This window comes from Cataglyphis hispanica, chromosome 21 (assembly GCF_021464435.1).
Source record: "Cataglyphis hispanica isolate Lineage 1 chromosome 21, ULB_Chis1_1.0, whole genome shotgun sequence".
Taxonomy (NCBI): Eukaryota; Metazoa; Arthropoda; class Insecta; order Hymenoptera; family Formicidae; genus Cataglyphis; species Cataglyphis hispanica.
The window spans coordinates 2410997-2430565 of record NC_065974.1 but is presented as its reverse complement, the minus strand read 5'-3'; the positions used below and the strand labels follow the sequence as shown (position 1 = coordinate 2430565).

At 27.9% G+C, this 19569-nt stretch overlaps 5 protein-coding genes across 5 annotated transcripts; 1 reads left to right on the top strand and 4 right to left on the bottom strand.

Moving 5' to 3' along the window:
- Positions 1–99: 99 nt before the first annotated feature.
- On the bottom strand, positions 100–4978 carry LOC126857357 (retinol dehydrogenase 12-like). Its single transcript, XM_050606707.1, has 6 exons — positions 4619–4978; positions 3653–3734; positions 1229–1533; positions 885–1004; positions 468–684; positions 100–312 (listed from the first exon to the last, which is right to left on the bottom strand). The coding sequence occupies exons 1-6, from the start codon at positions 4734–4736 to the stop codon at positions 162–164; spliced, it is 993 nt and encodes a 330-aa protein (XP_050462664.1). The 5' UTR covers positions 4737–4978; the 3' UTR covers positions 100–161.
- A 681-nt stretch (positions 4979–5659) lies between these two features.
- On the bottom strand, positions 5660–8440 carry LOC126857358 (retinol dehydrogenase 12-like). The gene is made up of 6 exons (XM_050606708.1): positions 8137–8440; positions 7679–7760; positions 7138–7442; positions 6813–6929; positions 6299–6515; positions 5660–5920 (listed from the first exon to the last, which is right to left on the bottom strand). Exons 1-6 carry the CDS (start codon positions 8252–8254, stop codon positions 5767–5769), a joined length of 993 nt encoding a protein of 330 aa, XP_050462665.1. The 5' UTR covers positions 8255–8440; the 3' UTR covers positions 5660–5766.
- A 4-nt stretch (positions 8441–8444) lies between these two features.
- On the top strand, positions 8445–12153 carry LOC126857353 (cytochrome P450 302a1, mitochondrial). Its single transcript, XM_050606696.1, has 9 exons — positions 8445–8516; positions 9166–9711; positions 9941–10181; positions 10304–10479; positions 10650–10854; positions 11089–11239; positions 11358–11606; positions 11715–11939; positions 12011–12153. Exons 2-9 carry the CDS (start codon positions 9534–9536, stop codon positions 12122–12124), a joined length of 1539 nt encoding a protein of 512 aa, XP_050462653.1. The 5' UTR covers positions 8445–8516; positions 9166–9533; the 3' UTR covers positions 12125–12153.
- Positions 12154–12166: 13 nt separating this feature from the next.
- Positions 12167–14255, bottom strand: LOC126857354 (26S proteasome regulatory subunit 7). The gene is made up of 6 exons (XM_050606698.1): positions 14035–14255; positions 13914–13951; positions 13240–13722; positions 12997–13161; positions 12749–12915; positions 12167–12677 (listed from the first exon to the last, which is right to left on the bottom strand). The coding sequence occupies exons 1-6, from the start codon at positions 14105–14107 to the stop codon at positions 12299–12301; spliced, it is 1305 nt and encodes a 434-aa protein (XP_050462655.1). The 5' UTR covers positions 14108–14255; the 3' UTR covers positions 12167–12298.
- A 378-nt stretch (positions 14256–14633) lies between these two features.
- Positions 14634–18907, bottom strand: LOC126857503 (protein Pixie). The gene is made up of 9 exons (XM_050606970.1): positions 18751–18907; positions 17841–18064; positions 17373–17588; positions 17002–17209; positions 16681–16867; positions 16193–16599; positions 15475–15787; positions 15163–15397; positions 14634–14962 (listed from the first exon to the last, which is right to left on the bottom strand). The coding sequence occupies exons 2-9, from the start codon at positions 18051–18053 to the stop codon at positions 14915–14917; spliced, it is 1827 nt and encodes a 608-aa protein (XP_050462927.1). The 5' UTR covers positions 18054–18064; positions 18751–18907; the 3' UTR covers positions 14634–14914.
- Positions 18908–19569: the final 662 nt, after the last annotated feature.

Here is a 19569-nt window from a genome sequence, read left to right as displayed (position 1 = left end):
TTTATCTGCATACGGGTGATGCAATTGACACCGGACATCCTGTATATATGTATATATGATGTCTTTTTACATATCATGTATCACTCCAAATGTAAAAACTTATCAAAGGCAAGAAATTATATTTATTATTTCACTATGAATTAACACTATACAAATAAATATTATTCGGCAAGTTGGCGCGAGACAGTTTGCAAAAATGTGGTAAAATTTTCATCAGGTTCCAAGTGCAAAAGCCGGCAAGTATGGTTCCATAAATCCTTGGCTATTCGATCATCTCTCGCTCTCCATTGCGGTCTGGTCGCACGACATTCTCTATTAAAATTAAAATATGATAGTAACAATATACATATATAAATTTGTTAAAAATAGATTTTAGAAAAAAAAAAATTATAGAAAAAAGAAATTTATCACATTTGTGTATTGTTATAATTAAAAAAAATAGATTTTATGTTGTAATTTGCTCTTACACATAATAAAGACCAGTCTCATTAGCCACTTTTTCATCAACCGCACAATGTATCGTTGTTTGCGCTCCTTGTATCGGATTTTTGATGAATGGCCTCAAAATATTTCGGTAGATAAACGTCGCGCCCGGAATTATCGTTTTACTATAATGTCGGCTTAATTCGGTTCTTATGACGCCGGGATGCAAGGAGTACACGTTTATTCCGCTAATTCCTGCTTCTGTAAATTAAATTTATATCTCCAATGAGAACCATATGCAATTTTTCTACAAGAAAAATATGTCACCTTGGCACAATCACAAATAAATTAACTTTATCATATTAAAAAAAATATTAATTTTTGAATAATTTGTTATTTAAGTGTAAGTAATAACAATTGTTCTTTTACATTGCGTGTATGTTTGTATTTTATTCTTTTACCTTTTAGTCGACGTGCTAGTTCCTTGGTGAACAGTATATTCGCCAGTTTGCTTTGTGCATATGCTTTCATAGGACTATACGATCTGTCTAGATTTATATCATCGAAATATATATTACCAACTGCAATAATAATAATAGATAATGGTAATAGATAATAACTAATAACAAATATTACTTAATAGTATGTAATTATTATCTGATTATATATTTATATGTATTAGCCAAAAAATTTGTTTCCAAAAAGAAAAAGATAAAAACCGTTAAAAATATTAGATTTTAATAATATAATCCCTTTTCTCTTATTTTTTTTTTATACATTATTTCTCTGTATTCTTCTTACATACGGAGATGACAAATTGATGACACGTTAATTATTCTGCAGCCAGGAGCGGATGACTGTATTTTTGGTAGCAGTAATAGTGTCAGAAGAAAATGTCCGATATGATTTGATTGCAGCTGCAGCTCGAATCCATCCTTAGTTTTTTCATACGGACACATCATTATACCAGCGTTATTTACTAATATATGAATAACTGATTCATCTGCCAATATCATCTTAGCGCATTCTCTTACACTTTTTAAGCTACTGAGATCCAATGGATAGATCACAAGCTCGCCTAGCTTACCATTGAACTGTTTGCTATCTGTGCTAAATGTTAATAAAAATTATGTAATTAATTATAAATAATATGGCGTTTAAAATAATTATAAACTGCTTAGTTTTTCATAAATAAAATAATATGTAAATAATTCACAACGGGATCCCGAAGGTACTAGTTCTTTTAATTCTTTTAGTTCTCAAAATGCTTTAGCGTTTCTTAAAAGTGTTATTAGTGTAAAGAGGCAATAGAAATAATTTACGTTTAGTTTGTACACGTTGCAATGTAAATAACAAAATTACAAAATTTCTAGTTTCGAGATATAATTGCAGACATCACATAAACAAAGTCAGTACTTTTATAATACGTTTAAAATTATTTATAAAGAAATAATGATAATTATGGAATTAACAAATAAAAACGTAAAATAAAGAAAGGAAGCAGATATTTTAATAAACATAAATATTGCAAAATATTTGCATATAAAAGAGATTTTAAAGAAATATTCGATTAATCCTACTACTTATTTAAATATATTACTCTTAAAATTTGCTTTTAAAATTGTTTAATTTAATTTTCTATACATTTTAAATAACGCATATACCACAGTAATGTTTTGCGGTTAAAACATTGTCATAACATAAAAAACAAACAACCGCAAATAAACACGCATATACACACACACACACACACACACACACACACACACACACACACACACACACACACACACACACACACACACACACACACCACACACACACACACACACACCACACACCACCACACACACACACAAAACTTAACATAAAATTATTTTTTTAAATTAAATTTAATACTATATTCTTCATATACTGCTTATGTGGCTTAAAAACCTTGAATCTATAATGCTCATATTACATTTTTAATTTCCAAGCATTTCCAAGCACTGACTCTAAACACTGACTTTTAATTATTTATTAATGTAAATAAAAAATATGTATAATAATACTCATTATATATTATTATATATAATACTCATTATCCATCATATAATAATACAGAAAAAAAAACAAATAACATAATTGCTTAGATAAAGATTAAGAATGTGGTCATACGATTTATTAATAATAAATCATCCTAAATAATTGAAAGTAATTATTGGTCTTGATTGATTAAGATCAATCCTATGGCAAAAGTTGCATGGACATACTTGATTTGCCACATGTTTCAAACAAACCATATATATATATATATATATATGTATAGAATAAAACTGTGTGAATCACTCCAATGCTTGGTATTCAAATGTGCGTCAGAACAGTGATTAATTGTAAGTAAACATGTTTACTTGCGTCTTGCGTCTTACGTCATGTGTCTTGCCACATGTTTCAAACGAAGCATATATATATATATGTATATATATATATATATATATATATATATATATATATGTATAGAATAAACTGTGTTAATTGCTCCAATATCTGGTATTCAAATGTGCGTCAGAACAATATTGTGTCTTACGTCTTGGCTTAAAATTATATGTCTTGGCTTGTAATTATATACATATTAATATGTATGTATGTACATAATTATATGTGCATATATATATATATATATATATATCAATTATTTATTTATTATTAATCTTTACATCATTAGCTACAGTTTATTGCTTAATAAAGATATGGTTTGTCAACTAATTATATATTAATACTGCTTAAAATTAAAATCATTATAAATTAAAAACTGTACTCTTTTAGGTATCATCCTAAACAAAAAATATGAAACGCAGAAATAAAAAAATATATGTTATATGTTCAAAATATTAAAAAAAATTAAGTTTAATTTATACATTTTTATATTGTTAAATGAAATAATCTATATATTTCTATTGCGCATTTCACATTTTTTATTTCAAAATTTGCAAGTATTTCATCTCAAAATATATGATTTTCACTATGCATATGACGCAACATTTGAAAATGATAGAATTTTTACTTTTATTTTTTAAATAAAATTATTTATAACAAATTAAAATAACTAGAAGAACTGCTGAATGTCCGCTTAAACTTTGAAACATGAAATTCATAATTTATAATTTTAAATTTTTATATTTTTCTTTTTTTTAGAATAGATTTGCATCATACGATAAATGTAAGCTTAAATACAGTTTCATATATTTACCCCAAATATGGATCATTTTTTATTTCTTCCACTGCTTCCTTTGCTTTCTCCACATTACGACAAGCCAAAACCACTCTTGCGCCTAAAAATGCATTCACACACATTATAATATTTATTTTTAATTATATTACAGATATACTTATATTCCGCATTATTAAAATACTGAATATAATGAATAATTATATCTACGACATAATTGATTGTCATATCACGCACAGGTAAACAGAATTTATAAAATTATTTCTATTAGTTCTATTTTTAAATACTGTTTTTTTTTGGATTTCAAACATGTTTACTTACGAAACTATTGATATTTTTGCTAAAAAAATTGATTCCAAATAATCAAAAAATCTGTCCTTAAACAAAATATCTAAATTTCTTGACAATCCCGTATATAGACATGTAGTATATATACATATAGTTATATAGCACACTGTCATATTTAGAAAAATAAAGTAAAACAACGTAAAATTAAAAAAAAAGCTTTAAAGCAATCTCTAAATAAATTTAAAAGTATATATTATATAAATATTAAAATATATATAATTTGTACAAATTATGATATATTTTATATATTGTAATTTGTACAAATTATATATATTTTAATATTTATATAATATATACTTTTAAATTTATTTAGAGATTGCTTTAAAGCTTTTTTTTTAATTTTACGTTGTTAATATATAAAATTAATATATTAATATATTAATATATAAAATTGTGAATTAATATATATATTTTATTGTTTTGTATATGTAAATAATTTATTTGACAAAACATTTGTAGTACTATTGGAGTAACATACCCAGTAGTGAAACATGATTTTTTTGTCGAGGATTTTAAATATCATACAAAATAATTCAATTTTATATTTTTATGCAAGAAATCATTCTTTCTACAATATAATTGTATCACACAAATGACTAAGCACTTTGTATAATGTAGAAATTAAAACTCGATATTTACCTCTTCTGTAAAAATCTCTGGCGGTCTCTTTACCGATTCCGGTATTTGCACCCGTTATTATAGCAACTTTATCATCAAGACACGCCTTACTGGTGCACAATCTATGATAGGTCCACATCTGGAATTTTTTTTAGACTATTTCACTGTTCCGTGAGTAAAATGCTCTTCTTATCTCGCCGAGCTAAATGTCGCACTGAACACGATAAGAATATGACAATATAGTACTTATTGACAGTAAAGATACTTCAATAACGGGAATAAAACTACATGGAAGAAGAGGGAGAAGTGTGGTAACTAGAATATAGCGCACTCTAGAAGTATGTTACGATGATCACTTTGTTCTGTTGAGAATTTCTATACGAATCTCAATTTTAATGATTGGTCTCTCCACTACTCTCTACTACGACTATAATACTCGATTATATAACTCGAGTATAAAATTGAAAAAAGGAACTTTTTATGCTTATTACGTCATCATATGTTAATATAAACTATTAGTTTTTTTTTGTCACGCTGTTAATTTAATAAAAAAAGTTTTTTTTTCTTTGATTGTAGTCATCAGTTATATCATTGCTGCTATATATCTTGCTTTAAGATATTATAGAAATTAGTCTTTTCAATGTCATGGTTTGACAGAAGTTCTTTTTTCAATCTGTTATTTCTATTCAAATGTTTTCATTGTTACGTGTCATGCATATCAATATCAATAAATATAAATATCATAAATATAATAAATATAAATCAAATTTTAAATATTGCGCCTTATACTTGATAGAAAAATTTATGAAGTTGAACCTTTTTGGTCGAATTATGAATTAACAGATAATTGTAAATTTTAAGCAAATGTAGTATTTATATTGAAATATTAATAACAATATATATATAGAGAGATATACATATTAAATATTTAAATAATAAATATGGAGTGCATATTAAATATTTATTAAGTATTAAAAATATAATAGATGTATAGAATTAAACATGTATGTATTATTAAAAGACAACCAAAACAAAGGCTTTATTTATATATTTTATTACTTTAACAACAATTTTTTAAAATTATATAATTTATATATTTATATCATTATACAGTCATATACTATTCATTTCAAATATTATTCTATCATATATTAATCAGTTATACACCATTATTTATCAGCAATTTGACACGAAACAATTTTTAAAAATGTGGCAAAATCTTTATCCGGTTTTAAATGCAGAAGTCGACAAGTTTGATTCCATAAGTCTTCAGCAATTCGATCATTTTGTGCTCTCCACTGTGGAGTCGTAACTCTGCATTCTCTGCGAAAAAAAAATATTCGAAATATATATATTTATTTATCTATGTATGTGTGTATGTGTGTGTGTATGTATAGAAGGAATAAAAAAAATTACATATAATTATCACTAAAAAAGTTTTTATGTATAATGTAAACACAAATCTAGAGAAATATATAAATGAGAATGGAGTTTTTAAAAAGACATTTATAAAAATGTAAAAAATATTACACAAAAATTAGAAATACAAAGAACATACTACATATGCATGATAGCATTCATCTTCCCATAAAATTATGTCATATACCATATTAATTTAATGATTGTTCGATTTATTTTTTATTATACTTATTGATTATTTTTTATAAAAAATAATTTTATATAACATAATTTTTTTCTTACTGGTAATATAGACCAGTCTCGTTAGCTGCTTTTTCATCGACCGAACAATATATCGTCGTTTGTGCACCTTCTTCAGGATTCTTTAAAATTGGTCGCAAGATTGCTCGAATAATAGTGTTTACACCTGGAAATATTGTTCTCCTAAAATGTCGACCTAATTCTGTTTTTACAGCGCCAGGATGCAAGGAATATACATTTATTCCGTTAATGTTTGCTTCTGAAAAAAATAATTTTGATTTATTAATTACTTTTACACAATAATCTCTGTCTAAAAAATGTTTTGCATTTTTTCATAACTTAACATTATAGCAGAGAAAGAAAGAGATGAAGAAAGAAAAAGATTGTTTTATCACAGCGTACAACATTATTAGAAATAATTGGCTCATGAAATAAATTAATATCTCTAAGCTAACTGTTTGATGATTCCTTATTGTAACGTGTCATTATATAAAATGTAATAAAAGGTACAATTTTAGTTTTTCTAATAATAAATAATTTTATCTTTATTATTCACCTTTTAATCGACGAGCGAGTTCCTTGGTAAACAATATGTTTGCCAGTTTACTTTGCATATAGGCCTTAAGAGGAGTATATGAGTCCTTCAAATTTAAGTCATCATGTATAGCACCAACTGCAATATATTAATAGCTATAGTACATCAGCTATCTTCTTTTATTATTAGAGATATTGATCTATAACATTATGATATTTTATGTTAAAATTTTACGTTAAAATTACTGCTCATTAGCACAATCTCTACCTGCATTATTAAATTTATATTTACATAACTTATATACGTAACATCAATTACACACATATAATTTATTAGGTTTACGTACAAATATGAATACGCGATGATACATTCAATATTCTACAGATAGGCTCAGAAGATTGCATTTTTGGCAGCAGCAGAAGAGTCAGAAGAAAGTGACTGATGTAGTTTGTTTGTAGTTGTAAGTCAAATCCATCTTCCGTTATTTCTTGCGGGCACATCATCACGCCGGCATTATTTATTAGCACATGAATAGCCGATTCCTTCATTAACAAGGTTTTTGCACATTCTTTCACGCTCTTTAGACTAGAGAGATCCAATTGATAAATTACGAGATCACCTGGATTACCTTGAAATTGCTCCCTGTCTGCTCTAAAAATTATCTCGTCCATTATCTCGTATTTTTTTGTAACTTATTAATTAATGTAATTTATTAATTATTAATTATATAAACTGCTGATTTAAATATACATAACATTATAGTAACGCATTAATTATAAATAATTATAGAAATGTTACATAATCTAAAAAAATATTAGTAAATCGGTGTTTTAATAACAATACGATATTATGTTTATTAAATTATATTATGTTTTATTTATTTTTACCTTGAAGGAGGATTTTTTTTTAAATCTTCAAGTGCATCCTCCGCTTTTTGTAAATCTCGACATGCTAAAATTACTCTTGCTCCTACATATAAAAAGAGATATGTTTATTACATATTTTTTATGTTATCTATTATACATTATTATATATTAAACTATGAAATTTTAATATTATAATATGATTAAAGCTATCTGTAAACCAAACTTTTTTCAAAAAAATATCTTGGAATATCTGGGATTTATTTTAGATATTAGAAAATATGAATTTATCAAGAGCAACATCATGATTTAAAATTAATTTCGCGTAATTATACAAATATGATATATAGATATACACACATAAATTCTCTCTCTCTCTCTCTCTCTCTCTCTCTCTCAGTTTAATAAATCATAAAACTTATTTCAAAAAACTGTACATTTGTTAAAATTTAAAAAATTATAAGACGTAACTGTAAAAATACCTCTTCTGTAGAGATCTCTGGCAGTTTCCTTGCCGATTCCGGTATTTGCTCCTGTTATAACTACTGTCTTGCCTACAAGACGCGCTTTACTGGTGCACTGACTGTGGAACAGCCACATTTTTGCAATATTTTCTTTACTCAGCTTAACCAAAACTTCACAGTTTTTTTTTTTTTTTTAATTGCAATTGTCAATCTGTTTGTTTGTTTCAACAAACTCGTTCTGCTTGACTGTTAAGTCCTCTCTAAAGTAACATTATATTTAATCAGACTTTGTTATCGATCAGTCAGTCGAAATGTTTCACGAACGCAGCAAGAATGAGGACTAAACGGTACAGGAGAAAGGTGGCTGATGGAGTTGAGAATGGAATTTATTGTTAACGGTACTTACATTTACTGTGGTGTACAAATATTAGCAACAAATTCAAGTTGCAAAAAAAGATGAAAAAGAAAAAAAAAATTTATGCGATAGTTTTGATAAAATATATGTACAAAATATATTCTTAATGAAAGAGTTTTCCTGTTTTCTTTAGTAGCATATTATTACATTTTTCAAGTTTTATTATAAATATTTTGATTGTAAATTTTTTTATAATATTTTTATGAAAAATATTGCTATTTTAATAACATCTCTTTCTCTCTTTTCTATATATATATATATATATATATATATATATATATATATATATATATATATATTAGAGAGAGAGTGGAGAGTAGAGAGTAGAGAAAAAAGAGAGAGAGAGATGTTATTAAAATAGCAATATTTTTCATAAAAATATTTAAAAAAAATTTATAATCAAAATATTTATAATAAAAATATTTATATTAAAAAGAGATGTTAGAAAAGAGAGATGTTAGAAAAATATTGTTAAACTAAAATTATATATATATATATATATATATATATATATATACATATATATACTATATATATGTTTTATTATGGACTTCAAATGATATTTCGAATCTTATAAGTATATATAAACAGCTAATTTAAGTAAATATTTAATATTATATCTTTGAACAAAGTCACGATAAGCAACGTTAGCAGTCATTCGTCAGTATCATTCGTCAGCTTGCGCTCATGTTTCCTTAAAAGCAATATTAAGGTAACGATATACGCAGGTTTTATCTTCCTAGCATCAAATTTATGCCAACGATTCAGAATAAGAAGATCGGAAAATTATACGAAAGAAAGGCGGAGAAGTAAAGAACGAGAGGTAGAAAATCATTGACCGGTCGAGATCTCAGGTAGCCTGCACAGATTCTAAAACCAGTTTCTCTCTGGTGCATTGTTTACAGTTCTGCTTCAGAAAGTGTAATATTTGGCAATAAAACTATTTACAAAGTATATAAAGGTGCAAATATATATTGTTTGATACACGAATAGAATAATAATGTATACGCGAGTGAAACAACGTATAGGAAGTGAAATGATAAAACGATTATACGCTCGATCTTGTTCGACTAATCTGAATCATATTGATAGAAACAAATTAAAACCTTTCGAAGACATTCCAGGACCGAAGTCTTTGCCTATTATTGGCACATTGTACAAGTATCTGCCATTCGTGGGTAAGAATAGTATTATTATAATGTTGAATTATATACAAAAATTTTCAAATTTGCGATAGAAGTGCGAAACTTGTTTTTGTTTTTTTCTACTGAACTAGGAATGAGATTCCCATTTTAATTCTATCAACTTTTTATTGTATTGTATATTTTCTTTTTTTCGCATTTAATATATATTTTCATTTTAATTGTAATAAATTATATAATTTGATTAACTATGGCTATGTCGTAGGTGAATATAGTTTCGTCAAATTGGATATGAATGGTTTGTTGAAATTAAAGCGATATGGACCTTTAGTCCGAGAAGAAATATTACCAGGTAAATCAGTGGTATGGGTGTACCGACCGGAAGATATCGTGAAAATTTTTAAAGCCGAAACAGGCTTACATCCGAAGAGAAGGTCTCACCTGGCACTTCTTAAGTATAGAACAGACAGGAGTAATATCTACAACAATGGAGGCCTTATAGCCACGTAAAAATTTTTCTGTGATTTTTACAAAATTTCTTATTGCATTCCGTCGCAATATCCTCAGCCAGATAAAAATTGCTTCGAGTTCCGTTAATAATAAAAAATAAATTTAATTTTTTAATCAGAAATGGCACTGAATGGTGGAGACTGCGCCGTGAGTTTCAAAAAGTCCTTAGCAAACCACAGAACGTCATTGATTATCTGGAGGATACTGATCTCGTAGTTCAAGAGTTTGTACGACTCTGTTCCCATGAAAAAACCGATGATTTCCTGGCATTATTATCGCGTCTTTTCCTTGAATGTAAGATTTTATTAAAATTATTAAGATAAATTATATTATCTCATTCAGTAAATCTACTAATTAGTTTGCTTAAAGCCACACATATTAAGATGAGAACACATAAAATATAAAAGATAAATTCTGAAATGAATATAAAGTTTGTTTACAATTTACTTTATTGACGATGGCAGTGACGTGTCTCGTTGCTTTTGACATAAGGATGCAGAGTTTATCAGAAAAGGAAAGACATGAAAATTCCCGCAGTTCAAGACTTATCAATGCAGCGTTTACGACAAATAGTGCAATTTTAAAACTTGATAATGGCCCGATGTTTTGGCAATTTTTCGAAACACCATTGTACAAAAAGTTGCGCAAAGCCCAAAATTACATGGAAGAGTGAGTTAATAGAAATTAATTACAATAACGTTTTCAATACAAATATATATCGCCGTGATTAATTTTATGTACCATCTCTTTTTTTAAAAAAAGACAATACAAATAAAATTGCATAAAAATTTTTATATCACTTTTACGACGATTATGTTTGTGAAATCAATCTCTAGTAAAATCTTATTCACAAATTATACACTATTCTACTGTGGCTTTTAATTGCCTTTTTAAATACTTTAGAGTAGCGCTGGAAATGGTTAATCAAAAAAATCAGGATTTGTCAATTTGTCGAAAACAATCACTTCTCGAGCAGTATTTGAAAAATGAGAATTTAGATATCAAGGATGTCGTGGGCATGGCATGTGACATGCTGCTCGCTGGCATGGATACTGTAAGTTTTTCGAAATTAATTATATGTCTTATACGTAAAATTATATTGATTAATTTCTTAAATATAAGTATCACGAACAATGAAAGCGTAATAAAGAAAAATACGATTTTAATTTTAGACAACATATAGCACGGCATTCGCTTTGTACAATCTTGCAAAAAATACAGATGTCCAAGAAAAGTTAAGATCGGAAGCTACCACTTTATTAACAGATCCTACTTCTCCAATAACAGCAAACACTTTAAGGAAGGCTGTATACACCAAGGCTGTAATAAAGGAAACTTTTCGTATGAATCCTATTTCTGTAGGAATAGGCCGTATTCTGCAAACCGATGTGATTCTTAGCGGATATCACGTTCCCCGAGGAGTAAAATTTCGTTTATAAAATTAAAATGTTTTAGAAATGCTTTAAAAAGAATAGCATATATTTAAAAGAAATTGCTTGTAAAGATTAAATATTTTTAAAATATTTCAGACAGTAGTTGTCACGCAGAATCAAATAATTTGTCGACTTCCCGAATATTTCGACGAACCAAATTCATTCATACCAGAAAGATGGTTACGCGATAGTAACGATGAAATAAATAAGATGAGAGAAAAATCTGTGAATCCATATATAGTACTACCCTTTGGTCATGGCCCGCGATCGTGCATCGCGAGACGATTCGCGGAACAGAACTTGCAAGTTCTCTTACTTCGAGTATGTATTTTAAAAATATCCACTATATAGAGATTGTAACGCAATCCCATAATTTAATGCACTCTTTGTAGATATCCAGAAATCTGCGGTTTACATGGTATGGGGAATCCCTAGGTTCACTTTCATTACTAATAAATATACCTGATAAGCCGATTAAAATAAAATTCGAAGATCTATATCCATAAAAAAATCAAATTATTGAAATTACAACAACACTCTGGAAGAACTTTGTGTCAGAAAACAAGTTTATTAGAACAAAATTGATTTATCCAAAAGATTCAGCAATAGAAATAATTATAAGATTTATATCGCACTAATATTAACTTATCGAGCATAAAAATCAAACGAATTAATATACTCTAATTGTACGTCATGTACTTGGGTGTCGCGGAAAATTTGGCGTACGATTTGATGACTTTATTGACCGCCTCAAGGAAATCTTTCTCCGTGGCAACCTTGCGCCGTGCTCGAATCGCGAACATACCAGCTTCGGTACAAACGGATCGAATTTCAGCACCTGTGCTATTGGGACAGAGACGAGCGAGCAATTCGAATCTAATATCCCTCTCAACGCTCATCGAGCGCGCATGGATCTTGAAGATGTGCGTACGTCCTTCGAGATCCGGCAGACCAAATTCTATCTTCCTATCCAAACGACCCGGTCGCATTAGCGCGGGATCCAATGTATCCGGTCTATTCGTCGCCATTAGAACCTTTATGTTGCCACGTGGATCAAATCTGTAACAAAAAAGAAATTTATTTACAAATAAATCAATCTAATATAAGATCTTTAGACGAGGACAATTTACCCATCTAATTGATTGATCAGTTCCAACATAGTACGTTGCACTTCGTTATCGCCGCCGGCACCATCGTCGAAGCGGGCACCACCGATGGCATCGATTTCATCGAAAAAGATCAAACAGGCCTTCTTACTTCGCGCCATCTCGAATAATTCTCTTACCATTCTAGCACCCTGCAAAAAATCAAATTGTCATGTGTCATAAATGCACACATCAAGTTTTATAACTAAATTTTTACACAAGATCTGACTTACTTCACCAACATATTTTTGGACTAATTCTGAACCAATTACACGAATAAAACAAGCATCTGTTCTGTTAGCCACTGCTCTGGCACATAAAGTCTTTCCTGTACCTGGTGGTCCAAACAGCAAAACACCTTTGGGTGGCTCAATACCCAAATTAACAAACTTTTCTGGCTGTAATTAATTTTTATTATTTATCTTTTATAGTTTGCTAAAAAAAGAATTGTTAAAAAAATATGATAATATACTAACATGTAATAACGGTGTTTCAACTACTTCTCTCAATTTCTCGATTTGCTCCTTGCAGCCACCAACATCACTATAGGTAACATCAGGCTTCTCTTCTACTTGCATCATCGTTACGGTAGGATCAATTTTCGATGGCAATGGAATATGAATTTGATACTTGTTACGATCCACTCCTACTCTCATGCCTTCCTCTATATCAGTCGGCGCTACAGAATCTGCTAAATCAACTACAAATTTCGCAAATTGCTTCACGTTTATTATATACTTTGGATCATCAGAATCTGCATTTATAATTTTGGTGCAGCGTGCCACTTGCAGTGGTTGTTCGTTTTGTAAAGTTTGTTTATCCGCTGCTAGATCCCAAAGTGCTGGTGGTGCCAGACCAGTATCCGATTCTTTGATGCCAGTCAATTCATTTACACGCTTGATGATAGTTTGTATATCCTCTTCAACAGCTTTAATACTCTTTGTATACTGTCCTTGGCCCTAATTAATATAAAAATGATATTGCATATTAAAAAAGATTATATTTAAATTTATATATAAAAATTTAGAGGGATATTAATATTAATTCGAGATATAACATTTTTATATGATTAATGTGTATTCATCTTTAAATATCTATATCTAATCTTAAACTTTTTGTAATAAAAATTTAATATACAAATTTAACTCACATAAGTTTTCAACAAAGCAATGTCGCCTTCATCCAATGCTGTAAATTTAAAGAATAGTCTTTAGAAAATAAAATAATAAAATGAATAAGATAACAAAGAGAGTCAGATAGATGCAACTCACATTTTATCTCCTTTTCTTCCTTTTCTTCCTCGTTCTTCACTTTTCGCATGTCTTCTCCTAAATGGTCTGGCATCTTTGCGTTGATTAAATTGTCTTATTTACTCAAATTACACGTTTATTATTCGCGAATCTGACACAGGAACTGACAATTCTGTCTTCGCGTAGAGAGGTTATGTTTCCTTTGGATTACAAGTGAAATCAGCGAAATCGACAATGGCAAAAGAAGCCTGAGAAGAAGCGACCTACGAATACGATACGTGAACGATTAAAATTCTTCTTTCTAATTGACAGATGGTAAATACATCTATATTTATTTTTACAGATATAAATTTACCTACGGTTGATTATCTTTAATAATATATATTTATAATCACAATGATTATAATATAAAAGTGCTTATAAAATGTTAAAGAATAAAAATAACCATTTAGTAGATTACATACATGTTACAATGGGAATGATTTAGCATGTATGATTTTGAGATTCTACTATATACTACTATACTATCATTTTTTAATTTCTACATCAGATACATGCAAATTATACATATTAGCTATTAATAAATATACTTCTACAAAATCAATATTTGCAGTTTTTTTCTAATTTTTATATACATAATCCATTTTATTATTTTGTTGTTACATATAAGTTTATTTTTCATTACTAGCAAAGTAAAATAATTCTTTTATTCGCATAAGAGAGTAATATTTCTGTTAAATAATACATTCCAGATTATCATAAAACATATATAGCATTAATATTTTATGATATACATTATATGTTTATTTCTGTATGTCATTTAAAAGTATAAAGATTAAAAAACTTTTTTAACATTTTTTTTTATATGCCACTCATTCAACTTGTAGAAAACATCATGTATTTATTCTTCCAAGAAGAAATATTGTCCAGCTCTCTTTTGATCTAAATCCTATAAAAGAAAAAAAAGTCGATATCTTGTTTTTTGTCTTTTAAAATAGATTTAGAAATATTATATCCATATTTATATTAAAAAATGTATTTTATAAATGCATATAAATAATATATGTACATGCAGTGTGTATATGCTATTTTTTTTTGATGGGAGAAATATATAGAAAATTTATACATATTAGCAATATTTATATATACCTTCACTGATTGATTTTTATTAATTCTTGGTCTAAAATTGTTGGGATCTCTTCTGAAAGTAATACCCAGTAGCTTCAAAAATCTATTCATACCGTTGTATAAAGATTGAGGACTATGGGCAGTAGTTGCTAGAGACGGCGTACCAGAGAATACTATTACACGATCAGCTAAGTATGTAGCCATGATAAAATCGTGCTCTACTACAAATCCTGTTTTCTTTGCGTGCAATATAAATCTAAAATGTAAATGCGATTTTCAGAATTTATTTATGTGTATCACACATTTGCATAACCAAAAATATTTATCATATACCTTTTGATGACTTTTGCAGCAACTAAACGTTGTTCAGAATCTAAATATGCAGATGGTTCATCAATTAAATACACATCAGCTGGTTTTCCTAGGCAAAGGGCTAAAGCAACTCGTTGCAATTCTCCTCCAGAAAGATTTTGCACTTCTTGATCCATAATATCATCAATTTTCAAAGGCTTCATTACATCAGTTACAAATTGTGGATGCACATATGCATCTCGAATCTTCTCATGTAGTAATTGTCTAACAACACCTTGAGATTTGGGACTTATCTTTTGTGGTTTATAACTGATATGAAGTTGAGGTATACTTTCTGTAAAGTAATATATTTATTGTTTTATTTTATGTAAAATATTATATAATTTACATTACAGATCCTTAGCATTTTATATAAAATGTTCAATAAAAATTATCCAAGCATAAAACAGAGAAAAGATATTATTCATAAAATAAAGTCGATAGACTCATATATATATATATATATATATATATATATATATATATATATTTTTTTTTTTTTTTTTTGCTAGAATACTCTGAAATATTTTTAAAATATATATTGTTGAAATTTGTTAGTTTCCTCACAAAACTCTGTATATAATTTTATTTTCAACTTTATTTAAAAAAGAGGACCTTTTTCTCCAACAGAACATCACTTTTTTAATAATTACTTCATTAATAATGAATTACAATCCTGCATACTTATATTTAAGTTTACCTGATTCATCATCCAATGCTAAGTTGCCAGCCAACATCCTGATAAATGTTGTTTTACCAGTTCCATTTTCTCCTAACAAAACGAGTATTTCTGAATCAGTAAATTGTCCTTTTTCAACACTTAACTTAAAAGATCCCATTGTTTTTGTCATTGCAGGATATTCATAATGATTCATCCGTTTTACTTCTTCTTCAGTTGCACTTTCTGCCACTTTAAATACAAGAGATTCTTCACGAAATCGTAAATTTTCTGTAGGGACAAATCCATCCAGAAAGATGTTTATTCCTTCTCTTACAGAAAAGGGCATAGTAACAACACCATATGCCCCAGGAACACCATATAGGCAACATATAAAGTCTGATAAATAGTCCAAAACAGACAAATCATGCTCCACCACTATTATAAACCTGATATATTAAAATAAATGTAGTAAATACATTAAAAATGTAACAAAAATTAATGAAATCTTTTACAAAATAAATTCTTACTTGTCTGGATGAATAAGGGATCTAATAGTTTTAGCAGCATTAAGACGTTGTTTGACATCTAAATACGAGGAAGGTTCATCAAACATGAAGATATCTCCATTTTGAATGCATACCATTGCACATGCAAATCTTTGTAGTTCACCACCTGAAAGTGCTTCAATACTTCGATCACGTATATGCAATAAATCTAAAAAAAAAAAAAATAAATTATATCTTAATAGAAACATAAAATATATGCAAGATTATCAATATTTAGATAGATATTTAGATTATATTTTAATTTTACATGAAAGTATTATAAAAATTAACATTATTGTTTACCAAGCATTCTGCAAATTTCCATTTGGTTTTTGCATTCATCTTTTTTATCTAAAAGCTGTTGCACAGTACCTTTTACAGCTTTAGGAATTTGATCAACATATTGAGGTTTAATAAGTGCTTTTAAATCATCTTCCAAAATTTTAGTAAAATAATTTTGCAATTCGCTACCCCTAAAGTGACTCAAAATTTCTGTCCAATCTGGTGGATCCTATCCAAAGAAAAAAATTTGCATTATTCATTTTATTACTGAAAATTTATGTATATATATATATATATATATATATATATATATATATATATATATGTATTATATATGGATACATATATGGATACATATATGTATTATATATGGATTTTATATGGATACATACAGAAAATCTTCCCAAGTTCGGTTTTTGCTTGCCAGCTAAAATTTTGAGTGCAGTAGATTTTCCAATTCCATTAGTTCCTACAAGTCCTAGAACTTCGCCAGGACGTGGAATAGGAAGTCTATGCAGTTTAAATGAATTTTTCGAGTAACGATGAGTTGTTTCCTTCTCTAAATTACTAGGAAGATTAATAATAGATATTGCTTCAAATGGACATTTCTGCAAGAATGTGTCTTTGTTAATGTAATTAAAAATTATAATTGTATAATATTTACAGATCAAGCATTGTAAAAGATACCCAAAGTTAAATGTTTTGATTTATATATTTTCTTTGATAGTAATTTAATTCTAAAAATTGTTTGACTAATTAATAAAGAACATTTTATATATTTTATGTATTAATTATATTGTAAGCATTTTATATAGTAATTATGACTGTTGATATAGTTATGATTGTAATATAATTATTACCTTGACACAGATACCACACCCAATACATAATTCCTCTGAAATGGCTGCTATTTTACTATTTTGAGTGACTTCTATACAAAGTTTTCCCATTCGTACTACAGGACATGATCTTTTGCATTCTTGTCTACATCTTTTCGGTTTACATTTATCAGAATTCACAATTGCTATACGAGTTAACCGATCTGTCTCTTCCATTGACTTTTTTGGTGGCATGGTGTAAAATACTAATTTAAGAAAAAGAAGAGAATTTTAAGTATACAATTAAAATAAATTATAAATATAACATGTACTATAAAATAGCTATCTAATTATTCATTGTTATAATAATAAATTAAAAACATATATCAAATAAAAAAAATATTAAGAATATAAAATATATTAATCCTTTGTTAATCTATTTGTTAATCTATCTATTGTTAAAATATAGATAGGATCAAAATGATCCATATGTGACCTTTAAGGGTTAAGAATGTTTGAAGTGTTAAAAACTATAAATTATATAAAGCATAAAGTAAAATTAAAATAAGATAAAAAAAACAAATAATAAATACATAAATTAAATACATAAGTAAAAATATTGTAAAATAATTTATAGAAAAAGAATACGTATGTTCAAATCAATGCAAGCTGTTAAGATAATACTCCATATTATTAACATTATATATCTTATAAATTTGATTAAATAAAATAACATACAAATGCATTAAAATTGTTAATTTATAATTGAATTTTAACTATTATGTGTAAATGATGTTAATGCCATGCGGCTTTAACCTAACATTTTCTAAACGCTGGATCATACTTTACAAGAAAAATATATCTCGAAAAGAAAAAGAAAATTATTAGAAATAATATACAATATATAATGTGTTACAGTAGAAACAACATAACATAATATATCGATACGTACCTCTATCACAAACTCTCAAAATCAATAAAGAAAGCGATTGTGCTCAATATTTTCTGACCTTTCTAAAGGAATATTTGCTGTTCACACACGCAAGTGCACGTAATGCGAGATGGAGGCAGGAGGAACGAGGAATGAATCTGTCTAGGCGGGACGGCGGGATTTTTGTGCGCATGCGTGAGTATGTCATCGACCATATGACCGATGCATAGACTTCTATAGGTATATTGTCAGCAGAGAGACTGAACCACCGGGCATCCAGCACCGGGCTCAGGCCTAGGGCCCAGCATTGTGAGATGAAGGGACAAATCTCTCCGGACGGAATTTATGCGCATACGTCATCAAATTATTCATTAATATATAATGAATTAATAATTTAAAGTTATTAATATATTCCGTTTCCTTGTTTGAAATATAATGAGTATAAGATCCAAATTGTTCTTTTTAATATTTATTCCTATTGTGCAGAGAATTTAACATAAGGCATTTAAATGTTCGTACAGCAGCGCCTCTCTGTATATACTTTAGAGCTCGCAGAACTATATGGCCACAACTGCATTTTTCGATTCTACTGGTAAAATCTCTGTTTGTTGGTGTGTGTCCATGCTACATTCATAATTTGTTAAGATCAAAAATACGGAAAAATATGAATTTAATAATGTATTTTATCAGCTGCGCGTGATGTTTTTCATTTTAGTATATATTACGCGAGCAGCGAAATTATTGAGTATTATATATATATATATATATATATATATATATATATATATATATATATATATATATATATGCGTTCGCATATATGTACGCAATAAAATAAAT

Excerpts from the sequence above, each read along its gene's own strand:
- LOC126857358 (XM_050606708.1), bottom strand. The coding sequence starts at position 8,254 with ATGTGGCTGTTCCACAGTCAGTGCACCAGTAAAGCGCGTCTTGTAGGC. Across the intron at positions 7,761-8,136 it reads CAGAGATCTCTACAGAAGAG|GAGCAAGAGTAATTTTAGCA; the intron begins GTATTTTTACAG and ends TTTTATATGTAG. Across the intron at positions 7,443-7,678 it reads AAAAAAAATCCTCCTTCAAG|AGCAGACAGGGAGCAATTTC; the intron begins GTAAAAATAAAT and ends GATAATTTTTAG.
- LOC126857503 (XM_050606970.1), bottom strand. The coding sequence starts at position 18,053 with ATGCCACCAAAAAAGTCAATGGAAGAGACAGATCGGTTAACTCGTATA. Across the intron at positions 17,589-17,840 it reads GGTGTGGTATCTGTGTCAAG|AAATGTCCATTTGAAGCAAT; the intron begins GTAATAATTATA and ends ACATTCTTGCAG. Across the intron at positions 16,868-17,001 it reads GGAAATTTGCAGAATGCTTG|ATTTATTGCATATACGTGAT; the intron begins GTAAACAATAAT and ends TTTTTTTTTTAG.
- LOC126857357 (XM_050606707.1), bottom strand. The coding sequence starts at position 4,736 with ATGTGGACCTATCATAGATTGTGCACCAGTAAGGCGTGTCTTGATGAT. Across the intron at positions 1,534-3,652 it reads AAAAATGATCCATATTTGGG|CACAGATAGCAAACAGTTCA; the intron begins GTAAATATATGA and ends ATTAACATTTAG. Across the intron at positions 1,005-1,228 it reads GTCATCAATTTGTCATCTCC|TTGGTAATATATATTTCGAT; the intron begins GTATGTAAGAAG and ends TTATTATTGCAG.
- LOC126857353 (XM_050606696.1), top strand. The coding sequence starts at position 9,534 with ATGTATACGCGAGTGAAACAACGTATAGGAAGTGAAATGATAAAACGA. Across the intron at positions 10,182-10,303 it reads AATGGAGGCCTTATAGCCAC|AAATGGCACTGAATGGTGGA; the intron begins GTAAAAATTTTT and ends TTTTTTAATCAG. Across the intron at positions 11,607-11,714 it reads GATATCACGTTCCCCGAGGA|ACAGTAGTTGTCACGCAGAA; the intron begins GTAAAATTTCGT and ends AAAATATTTCAG.
- LOC126857354 (XM_050606698.1), bottom strand. The coding sequence starts at position 14,107 with ATGCCAGACCATTTAGGAGAAGACATGCGAAAAGTGAAGAACGAGGAA. Across the intron at positions 13,723-13,913 it reads TTGCTTTGTTGAAAACTTAT|GGCCAAGGACAGTATACAAA; the intron begins GTGAGTTAAATT and ends TATATTAATTAG. Across the intron at positions 12,916-12,996 it reads TCCAAAAATATGTTGGTGAA|GGTGCTAGAATGGTAAGAGA; the intron begins GTAAGTCAGATC and ends GATTTTTTGCAG.